Here is a 12,221-nt window from a genome sequence, read left to right on the forward strand (position 1 = left end):
TGATTTTGAAGGTAAGGAGTTAATATTCTTATTCTTCCTGCAAAAAAAAGCCAGATGGTTAGAACTTCCACAGTTATGACATGTTTTCCTAGGAGCATCAGGAACAGGTTTATAATCATTGCTTTTATTCACACCTTCCTTTCCATTCCTATTTTTCCTAGGTGATTTTACCTTGTTTGCATTCTTAACATCTTTCAGCTTATGCTTAAGCTGCTTCTTTGTCATTAAGCCTATGTTCACTTCAGCTGTCTTTTCCTGTTTTAGTTTGTCAGAAGTTAATTCCTCTTTAACTTCTGATTTCTCATTTTCAGGCTTTACAGATACAAACTTAACAGGTTTTAACTTTGGCTTTTGCTTAACAACAGGCTTAATTTCTTCAGTTCCTTTATCATTCTTATCTTCTCCATAACCTAAGCCCTCTTTCCAGTTTCCACTACTTAGCAAATTTTGAGTTGTTTTGCCAGAGTTAGTCCATGTCCTGATAATCTCTCTTTCCTTTTCTAACTCAGTTTTTAGAGATTCATTTATTTTTAGCACTTCATCCCTAACATAAAAAGCATCATCTCTATCCTTCTGAGTTTAATGAAACATGACTAACTCTTTTTCTAAGAAATCATTTCTCTTCTTAAAAGCAAGATTTTCAGAAGTTAATCTTTCACATGTTAAAGTTTGATCTCTATAACTAACAGACATGGTTTTAAGATATCTTCTTAACTCATTAATATCATCAGTATGAAAAGCATAAGTAGTCTGAGGTACCTTTGTTTCAGCAGCTTCAGAACTGCTCTCAGCACTTTCTTTATCAGCATTTGCCATCAATGCATAGTTCTCCTCAATTTCAGAGTCTGAGGAGTCTGTCCAGCTTTTCTGCTTTGTGACAAAAGCCTTGCCTTTGTCACCCTTTGCCTTCTTGCAATCAGGAGATATGTGGCCTTTCTCACCACAGTTATAGCATTTAACATTGGTATAATCTCCTCTGTCAGACTTTCCTCCTCTGCCTTCAGATCTTCTGAAATTCTTCTTATCAGAACTTATGCCTTTCCTGGAAAACTTCTTTCCCTTCCTGAACTTCCTGTATGCAATCTTTGTGATTCCTTTCACCATAAGAGCACACGGCTTCATCATCTCCTCATCAGCATCAGTCTCAGGCAAGCTTTCAGAATGTGAGTCATCATCACTTTCAGAACTTGATGACTCAGTTTTAGACTTTATGAAAAGAGTTTTACCCTTGTCTTTCCTTGAGGAAACTGCTTTGGGGGATTCTTCTTCAGCCTTAAGAGCAACTGTCCTTGACTTTCCTCCTTTCCTCTTGCTTCTTTGTTCCATCTCAAGTTCATGAGTCTTGAGCATTCCATAGATTTCATCAAGAGTTGTTTCATCAAGATTGTAGTTGTCTCTTATTGTCGTTGCCTTCAAATTCCTGCATTCAGGAAGAGCTAACAGGAATTTAAGGTTTAAATGTTCAAGATCATACTCTTTATCAACCAATGATAAATCATTCAAAAGTTTGACAAATCTATCATATAAATCATTCAATGACTCATTAGTCTTTGATTCAAAATGTTCATACTCTTGAGTGAGTATTGTCTTCCTATTCTTCTTAATTGTGTCAGTTCCCTGACACCTTGTTTCCAGAGCATCCCATATCTCCTTAGCAGTCTTGCAGTTGATTACCCTGTTTGACATTACATTATCAATGGCACTATGCAGTAAGTGTCGTACCTTAGCATCCTTAGCAATTGATGCTATATCTTCAGCAGTATAATCACTCTTCTCCTTTGGTACGGTCTTTGCTGCTTCACCTGCAGCTGCTACAGCGAGCTTGGTTGGTTTGTGAGGCCCTTCCTTGATTCTATCAAGGTATTCAGGATCTGTTGCTTCCAGGAACATGGTCATCCTTACCTTCCATATGGGATATTCAGATGGTCTCAGTATGGGAACTCTGAAAGTCTCATACCGACTTTGAATTTGTGTCTTTGGAGGTTCTTCAGTTTTGGTAGGCTTAGTTGGAGTTTCTGTGTCAGACATGATTGTGTTTGGATCTTTAACTGTATGTGTGTTAACAGATTAGCTCTGATACCACTTGTTAGGTCACACACACTGTAGAGGGGGGTGAATACAGTGTATAATACAATCAAATCGAACTTTAATATATTAAGTAACAGAAAACAAACTTTATTGAAATAATAAACTCTGTTACAGTATGGAACTGTTACCTCTCAGTGATGAACAAATATCACGAGAGCTGCTAGGGTTACAATGAATAATCTTCTCGAATATGATAACACTTCTAGTGTAAACCCTATGTCTGTGTTTATATACTACACAGTTACAAGATAATCGCTAATTGATATGGAATATAATTCTGCTTCCTAAAATGCATCAATCAGATATCTTTTCTTCCAAGTATTCCATTCTTCACGGAACTCCTTCTTCATGCATATCTCTTCTTATGTTTATCTCAATCTTCTTTCCTTTAATCAGCTACTGTCCTTATCTGATCGTCCTTCAGCATTTAAGTTCTGATGTCTAACTTCTGATGATTATCTCCTGATAATATAAGTACTGATATCCTTAACTCCTGACTTCCAGTATAAGTACTGATTAATGGTTAAGTACTGACTTGTCCTGTTAAGTAAGATCTGAAATCTAAACATAAATTATATTAGCCATGACATTATCAAATATATCTAACATATATATATATATGTATAATATTATTTTGTTTGGCTTTTTGTCAGGACATAATGATCCCCACTTGATGGACCAGTTTTGTTATACTTGGTTCTTGGGAGCTTAAGCCAATCTAATTATATGATATAATCATACTAGCTTTATACCCGTGCGATGCACGGGTGATTTACAAAAAATTATAATATTTTTATAATTTTTAATTTTCTTTTAAAAATTATTATGTTTGTTAATTTACTTTTAGTGGTGGTAATATATATATATATATATAATTTTGTTTAGTTATTTTAGAATGTGAATTTAACGTATTTTTATATTTTGTAATTGTGAAATTAAAAAAATTTGTAGTTTTTTCTTTCTTAATATCATTGTTATGCTGTATACAATAATTTTTTGGTTTATTTTAGTGAAATTAATTTTTTAAAACTTGTTTACAACTATATTTTTGATAAATATTAACTTCAATAAATCTAAATATCAATTTGTATAATTTTACATTCTATTTGTTGATATTTGTTTAATTTTTTTAGCTTAAATATTGGAAATATTTGTGTAGTGATTTTGAAAAAAAAATACTACATTTATTTGTCATAGTACTTTTAAATGTATTTTTTAAGATTTATATTTCAGTTTTGAATTGTTATAATTTATTATTATTATTATTATATTCCTAATTTTATTATTATTATATTCCTAATTTTTATGTTTTATAGGATTCATGTACTCTAAATTTTGTAAAAGTCAATATGTAGGTTTCTTATTTTATAAAATAAAACAATACATATATAATATTTATCCCTAAACACAATCTAAATGTGTTTCTCATTTTATAAGATAAAAATTAAAATTATCTATTAAAAATATTTTAAATCAAAATTGCCCATTTCATTTTTTTTAAAATAAATGATACTCCCTTCGTCCCTTTCAATTGTTTACATTTTTTAGAGAGTATCGGACACGCATTTTAAGTTGCATAGTATAGTTCTGTAATTTTTTTTTTACAATTTTGTTTTTCTGAGTAAAAATTAAAATATTCAACTTTTATTCAGAAAAAGAAAATTGTAAAAATAAGTTAAATAATATACTTTTTATGCACCTTAAAATACATGCCGAACACTTCCTCCCAAATATAAACTATTGGAAGGGAACGAGGGAGTACTACTTTAACCTGATTAACAATTACAATTGATTTGTTTATTATTACTTATATTTATTTTTTATTAAGATAATTTTTTCTCTTATTATATATAAATATATATATATATATAACATTTTTAACATTATTTCATTTAAGAATATATAATTGTAGTTCAATTTCTTAATTAATTACCTATTGTGTTTGTTATACATATTATTAAATATTATAATTGAATAATAGAATAAATGAAATAAATATAATGTATAATGTATTTTATTAGATATGTATTTTAATTTTGATTTTTTTTATATTTTTTATGATTATATTTATTCCTCATTTTTATGTGTTATAGGAGTCATGTGCTCTAAATTTTTTAGAAGACAATCGTAATTCTACCCTTTTACAAAATGAAACAAAAATATATAATATTTGTACTTAAATATAATATAAATATTTTCCTTATTTTATAAGAAATTAATGAAAATTATCCATTTAAAAATATTTTAAATCAAATATACCCATTTCAATATTTTTTTTAAAAAATGGTACTACTTTAAACCGATTATAAATGATTTTTTATTTATTACTTATATTTATTTTTATTAAGATAATTGTTGCTTATATTATATATATAATATAATACTTCTAATATTATTTATATCATTTAGAAATATATAATTATAGTTCATTTTTTAATTAAATAACTATTGTGTTTGTTATGCATATTATTAGATATTATGGTATAATAATATAATAAATAAATAAATATAGTCTTTATTATACTATACTTTAGCACGTGCAACCCCACCAGTAGGACGACTAAACCATCCCATCCAAACCCCCTTCCTCCAATTATATATAGGATATAATTGAAAGTATTTTGTTTATTTGATTTAGTCAGTTATTTCACCATAATGTTAGGAATCAGAATAAGTGAATAGTAGTTGCTTTTGTTTAGGAGCACTCCTCAGATCATGTGCTAAGTTTTAGCTGGTAGTTTCCCAGTTTGCATGTTTTTAAAATAGCTGTAACTCTTTCTGAAATAAGATAAGCCAATAGAACGTTTCTGGCATTTCTTTCTTGTCCATTTAATTAAATCAGTTTACATTGTTAAAGAACAAGAGGTCTCTAATCACTTAATAACTGCCTCGCTTCATCAAATACGATAGCCAATTATGTGGACGTTAATCAAAGTTATGTACATTCAATATCCTGAGCTTTTGCTTCATTAGCAGCCATAAGATTTAGTAAATGTTTTTTCAACATGCCGGGAGAGTTACTTGTGTGTTTTCCAGAAACAGGTAAGAACAGAAAATGAACAGATAACAAAGAAGAAAGAATGAGTAGGGGTTCAAGGTTCTTACTGTGTAATAACAGAGGATGGGGGGTAATATTCTTAACTTTGTAATTATTTGTGATAATCTAAAGCTATAAACCAATCATAACTCCACAGTCTGTTTGTGTGAACAAAGTCCAGGGTGGTAGATAGGTTCTTCACATGCAAAACTGTAACCAATAATGATGCAGATGTTTATAAACGTTTGATTATATATAAGTTGTCCTCTTTATCAAGTGATGAATGTATGCAAACCCCATCATTCCAAAATTAAATTCAATATTTCAAATGTTCACACAATGATTTGCATACGCATTTCAAATAACTGAACTTAGCAAAAGTATAATAATAGATTTCTTATAATCCTTTTCCAGCACCATCCAATTGCTTCAAAAATTATAACATTAAACAGATGTAGAATTCTTGAGTACTCTGGTGTATCACTTTAGTTTTAAAAATAAAATAAATACTCCTAGTAATCTTGAGTATCGCTGGAATCTCGATTCTCTGTGTATGTTGGTCCAAGATTGACATAGATAGATGAAGCAGAACCGTCTCCCCCACTGCCACCAATCAAACTCTGCATTAAATTTTGTCCAACTTGTTGCGCCGCCCCCTCAACTAATCCTTGAATCGCTGCATTCATTAGTCCCCCTCCATTTGCCACCGAATAACTCTGTTGTTGCGGCTGCATTCCACCACCATCACCTGTCCCAGGATAACTCTGTTGTTGTGGCTGCATTCTCCCTCCACCTGTCCCCGGATAACTCTGGTGTCTCTGCATCTCGCTTCCATAGTAGTTATTAGGTCTTCCTGCATCTGCTGGGAAACTCTGCTGCATCTGAACCCCGCCGGTCATTCCATTAAATCCAAATCCCATTGTTTCTGGTACATTCTGAATGCCACTAGAGATTCTGTTAGGCTGCTGATTGGCCATTCCTGAAAAACCCTGCAATCGGCCCGAGATTCCACTATTCGTATTGCTAGGCTTCGGTCCAACATGAATCTGGGTCATCCCAACACTCTGTTGTGGTGGCAGAGGCGGTGGTAGCCTACCCGTGGCACAATGCAAATGCGCATCAAATTCACAAACATCGCACCGATACAACCACTGTTTTGCCCCAATTTTAGAACAAATATCGCAAGAAAAGCCCTTAGTTTCATAAGGATTCTTAAAAGTCAACATCAAAGGATGGTGATGTGAATGATGAGCAACAGACAAAGGCTTAGAAGCACAAACAACATGAAGATCAAAATCACACAACATACAATGATAACTAAAGCCGTTACCGCGACGATTACAAGCATCACAATTAAACACTCCACCAGGATATGTAGAAACAGGCAAGAGAGTAAGTGGATGAGAAGCATGGGAAGGGTGAGTAATCAGGTGAGGGAACTTAGTGCAGGATAAATGAAGGTGAAAATTGCAAGGATCGCATGAATAAATAAAATCATCACAACTATTTGCTGGTAATTTGCAACCAGCACACAACATATAAGCAGCAATGACCGGATTGTTATTACTAGTACTAATATTGGTACCTTGTGTTTGGTCATTAAAATTAAGGTGTAGAGGATGGGGATGAGTAAAATGGAGAATCTGAGTATCATGATCTAGCTTCCCCATGTGTGAACCAAGAAATGGAGTGAAATGAGAGAGGTTGTTGACTATGAAATGAAGAAGAAGAAGAAGAAGAAGAAGAATACTTATATTAGTTGTGTTTAGAGTAGAGATATGACATTGGTGCATGGATGAATGTGTAGTGTAGGAATATGTTCTGTGTGTAATGTATATAAATAATAGTTGCAGATGAGGGTTGACTTTAGGGTGCTGATTATGTCAAATATCCAAAGTTTAATACACGCGGTTGTGATCTGCAGGATGCATTCATGGATTTTTGGTTGACTATCATATTCTAAATCATTTTCGATTTAAGATTGTACCCTTTGTGTTCATCTTCTCAACGTATAGCGTCAAGAAATTATCATCAAAATGTAAATAAAGATTGTATTTTTGTAATAAATAACTAAATTATGCTTTTTTAAATTGGATTCATAATATCACTCACATTTTCAGCACATGATATATATTAATTATAAATAATTTGGTCTATAATTTTTGTAATATTCAACGCTCACATCTACTTTATATGTGTTTACTCTTTTCCGCTACTGATAAATCTTAATCAAATACGATATTACACAGATTTTAAAAATAAATACAATGATTATGTCTATTTAAATTAGATGCATGCCAACGGTATTTTTAATGCGTAATTATTGTAATTATAATTATAGATTTTGGTGTATTCATTTTTTTTAACGGTCGTGTATACGTTACGCGTTACACGCAATAATAACAATAATAAATATATTTTTTTAGATTTATAATCTTCAACGCTAGCGTCTATGTTATCCATAATAATTTATACATTTTTTGAATTTATAATCTTTTACGCTCACATTAAAATGCAATGCTCAAAGATATTGGTATATTATACATATTTCTTGATCGTTCAATATCTAAAAAAAATATATGTTATATATTTTTAAGTACTGCAAGTTTTTACTGTGGGAAATAACATGAAAATAATATTATAGATATTTGACCCAAAATAATAATGTTTGACAGATGTACATTTAAGGTCAAATACGTAGTCAGCTGCAGCCCTGTAACAATTTAAGTTACAAAAAACAGCAGCTGTGCAACTTTAAATAGAAATTCTCAGAAGTTGGGTTTTTGAAGTTTGGAGAAAAAAGAGAGGCTGCATATTAGGTCCTATTCTTGAGCTTACAAGAAAGCAACTGTAACATCTCACAGGGATTTCTTCTTACAGAAAAGTAACTTCGATGTATCACACGCTTGTAGATCTAAGGCACCAAGTTCTGAATCTAACAAGTGCTTGGTCTAAACAAAGTGTTCCTACTTCAAACAGAAGAGAATGTAACAAAAACACTGCATGCCTACAACGTGCGATGAATAAAAAGAGTACATGCATGATTGATTATTAAAGACCACATATCCTCGACGGGGGGGGGGGGGGGGAGTTGACAAGAGGGATGAATATGGTTCTCTTTCATGTTACAAAGGTAACAGGTTCGGATTTATACCCAAAGCGTGAACAAATAAGTTGTTAATGTTTAGTACTAATACACTAGTAACCAGCTGGCCAAGTACAAGAAAAAAACAACATTGCTATAAATTTCACTGTTCTACTGTGCCTGAACGAAGTCATTCATCCCAATACAATCCAAGCTTAAGACAATTGTATATTCCCATAACAAAGTTATATAATGATGTATTAACTAAAATGTCAATAAACAGGCCATATTTATATACAGGTGAATCAGTTTCTTTTAAAGGTTTTTAGCCTACCTTAGAACTAATAACTTCTTAAACTTGGGAGTTGGATTGTTGCTTCTCTCCCACCCACCAGTCAATGAAAGGCTTAATTTGCAACAAAATGGTATCTTGAATCAACATGGCTCTCAACATCCCAAAGGAAAGAACCAAAAGTCACAGCCTCCAAAACAAGTCGTCTAAGACCGCCTAAGCTAATTGTAATGTTTTCATCTTTAGAGGAATCAACTCTTCCTTCGGGAGTGATAACAATTTCAGGTCTACCAAATAAGGCCTCTGTATGTTTCTCAACGATGCTGATGGCTTCTTTGGATCTTATGGTTGCATATCTTTGTAGGGTCTCAGCGTCAAATGACATTACATATGTTCTCAATCGAGATGGTTTTATTCCATCAGCTACACCACCAGGGCCCATAACACCAGACCAGGATGGCACCTCCGCATGGGGTGGTGCACTCTTGAAAGAATTGCTAATGTTATTGGCATTAGGCCTCGACTCATCTGCAGTAACTTGTTCAATGTTAGTCTCTTCAGCATTCCCCTCAGGCAGGATTTTCATTGTCTTTTCAAGCTGAAACCTCTGGTCAATCCGCTTGAGAAAATATCCATACATCACTGACGCAGCATAAACCTGGCCAACCTTTAGTTTGCTAATCTGAGCAACAGATAAAGAATCACCCAACCGATTTCCTAAAATAAAAGTTAAGTGGTTCTGGATCATTTCGTTGGCTTCGGGAGAATGAAGTCGCTCAAGTTTCTCATCTTGACGGGGCCATGTGTCAACCCGCCCAGATGATGGATCTAAGGTAGGAACTAAAGAAACATTGGCATCCATAAATTTCTGCACTATCAATGCATATAAGATCTCTTCCAGAGCTTTTTTCCTTTCAATATCCTTCAGCTCAGCAATTCTCCTGAATATCAAAACCATAATTTGTAACTTAGTCAGCGATGTTCAAAGAGACTTTACACAAAAGATAATAACATTTTATACATAAATAACTGAACAAAATATTACCTGTATAATACAAGGCCGGTGCCCGTCTTAGAAGGGTCTTCTTTCTGTTTTTCAGCATCACGGTCAATCTGAAGCTGCTCAAGCTGCTGATCAGCTGCAGCAGGAAGCAAATGAGGGTGGTTGATCAAGATCTCAGACAGAAACTGCCCAACTGGAGATTCCAGCTTCAGCGGAGCAATTGAAGAAGCTGGTCCTGTTGAATCAGAGGACAATGATGCTTTGATTGCAACGTACCTCTTCTTGCTCCCAGCAGACAATCCCCAGCGAAGTGAGTTGGAGTAAGAATGTGGTAGACGCCGCTGAAAATCAAATGAATTATATTACAAAAAGCTGTCTAGACTAGTCAAATGATAGGAAGCAACAAAAGAAACAACAGTAATGATGATAATATGTGTAAAATAATAAAAAGAAACATATAATTTTGATAATCACTGTCAAGAAAGATGGGCCGAATTATAATTTCCAAGGTAAGAGCATCTCCAACCATAGGCTCCTGTTAGCTAAAAATCCTACGTGGCACTCATATATAGATATTAGGTAAAAATAACACCACTCCAACCACATCACCTGTTAGCAAAAAATTTAGATATCCTTCATCTCGTCTTCTATATTTGTTGAATCTGTAGGTGTTAGCTATATCTTCCACGTCAGATTTAATTCATGTTTAAACCTAAATCTACACATTACTACGTACACATACACATTAAACATGCATATATTTACATAATATTTAATACATAAATATTAAAATTATTATTTTATATATAATATTTTTAATTTATATAATATTCAGTGTGAAAATATTGTTCTCTTATTAACAAAATTTATTAATTATTTTTAACAAACAATATATATATATAATATAATATATATTAGTAACTTTTATTAAAAATATTTTTGTTATATTTATATGTTATTATATTTTCAGTTGTAATAATTATTAACTTACAATTATATATTTTATTCATGTATTGAATTAAGTATTAACTAAATTCATTTAATTATTTAAAGTTTATATATATATACATATAAATCTGAAAAATAGGAATAAAACAATATTTTTGAATATAGCTAATGATTATAGCTAATACCACTGGAGTGCATCGCCTTGCAGGTTCAATAAAATTTTACATAACCATGATTTGGCTAACCATTTTAGCTAACATGGTTGGAGATGCTCTAAAAGAAGGAAACTTAATGAGATGTTAAAGAAGTATTTTAAAAATCTATGTAATTCTTAAAAACAGTGGTATCATTCTAAAGAGTAGTACAATGACAAGAGGAACAGGCTTTCAGCAAAACATTGGTAACCAAAACACTATTACATTAAGGTAGAAAATCCCAAATGTTTAATTAACTCCATAATAAGAAGTTCATTACAGAAACCCAACAACTCGACTCACTGATGGCTTGAGCTAACACATCTTAATAAAAAATATACAAAACAAACTCAACTACACAACCTAATAATACTTACATGAAAGAACCTTGCGAGCGAGCGAGCGAGCTTGTAGTGTTTACACCTAACGCAAGCTTATACTAGTACTTAAAATCTTAATTACTCGAAAAGATGGCTAACAATAACACAGTTCTAAGACTAAAAATCTAAAAATAAATGAAATCACAATCATCAAAGTTCGAATTTTTAGTTAGCAAAAAAAAAAAAAAATTGACAATAGAAACAAAGTACCTGTGAGGAGTAGAATGGAACAAAAGCGGGTCGGATCGAAATGGGAAAGGCGGAAGTTGAAAAAGAGGGAGGAAGAGGAGCAACACAAGATCCCAGAGCAGTAGCAGTTGTTTCCATTCTATATTCAAAATCCAAATAATTAATATATATCAACAAAAGAAAAATCAAGAAACAATTAAAAGTATGTATGTAGTGAAATAAAATTACCTGTTTGTGTTTGTTTTGGGTGATTGATTGAATGAATGAGAGACTAAAATGTATGTGTATGTGTATGTATATACAGAGGGGTTGTTGAATTGGGAATTTGTTTTGTAAATTACTACTACTACTACTTATATTGGCCGCCCAACGTAATATATAATATAATATATACGGTTTTCTGTGATGGGACGCACAATGAGAAGCATGTATATACGGGGCGCGCGCGTGTATGATTTTGTGTGGTGTTCAACATAGACACACCCACACCCACACCCACACCCACACCCACTGGTGTTTTAATATTACACGGGACTGTCTGTCTGTCACTCTATTTTCCTCCCCCTTCCAATTCTATATTTTGCTCAATTCACCTTTCTATCACCTCATTAATTATTGGAATATATTTTATTGATTCCATTTTATAATTTAATTAATTACTGTACTTTTTCTTATATATTTATATATTATAATAAATTAATTACTTTTATATTTTATTAAACACATCCAATTAATCTCGATTAATCACTGAAAACCAAATATCGATTTTTATTTCAAAGAAAAATAATATTCTGTGTTTGAATTTTTAAGTTCTTTTATTTTAAACTTAACTTAAAAAGTTAAGACTACAAACAATATATAATATTAAATATTTGATAATACATAAATATAAAAAATGTAAACCCAGCAAAATTTGTAGAACAGGGCGAGGGCCGAGGGGGCATGGAGAGAGTTGTGAGGCTCAAATTGGTGTGGGTTGACCGGAAGCTTCTCCTTCTTCACTTG

At 32.2% G+C, this 12,221-nt stretch overlaps 2 protein-coding genes across 2 annotated transcripts; both read right to left on the reverse strand.

Moving 5' to 3' along the window:
* Positions 1–5,448: 5,448 nt before the first annotated feature.
* LOC141716700 (uncharacterized) lies at positions 5,449–7,087 on the reverse strand. Its single transcript, XM_074518896.1, has one exon. The coding sequence runs from the start codon at positions 6,916–6,918 to the stop codon at positions 5,638–5,640; it is 1,281 nt and encodes a 426-aa protein (XP_074374997.1). The 5' UTR covers positions 6,919–7,087; the 3' UTR covers positions 5,449–5,637.
* Positions 7,088–8,413: 1,326 nt separating this feature from the next.
* Positions 8,414–11,602, reverse strand: LOC141717905 (UV-B-induced protein At3g17800, chloroplastic-like). The gene is made up of 4 exons (XM_074520143.1): positions 11,445–11,602; positions 11,238–11,355; positions 9,548–9,846; positions 8,414–9,443 (listed from the first exon to the last, which is right to left on the reverse strand). Exons 2-4 carry the CDS (start codon positions 11,352–11,354, stop codon positions 8,618–8,620), a joined length of 1,242 nt encoding a protein of 413 aa, XP_074376244.1. The 5' UTR covers position 11,355; positions 11,445–11,602; the 3' UTR covers positions 8,414–8,617.
* Between the last annotated feature and the right edge of the window lie 619 nt (positions 11,603–12,221).

The sequence above is a fragment of the Apium graveolens genome, chromosome 4 (assembly GCF_009905375.1).
Source record: "Apium graveolens cultivar Ventura chromosome 4, ASM990537v1, whole genome shotgun sequence".
Lineage (NCBI taxonomy): Eukaryota > Viridiplantae > Streptophyta > Magnoliopsida > Apiales > Apiaceae > Apium > Apium graveolens.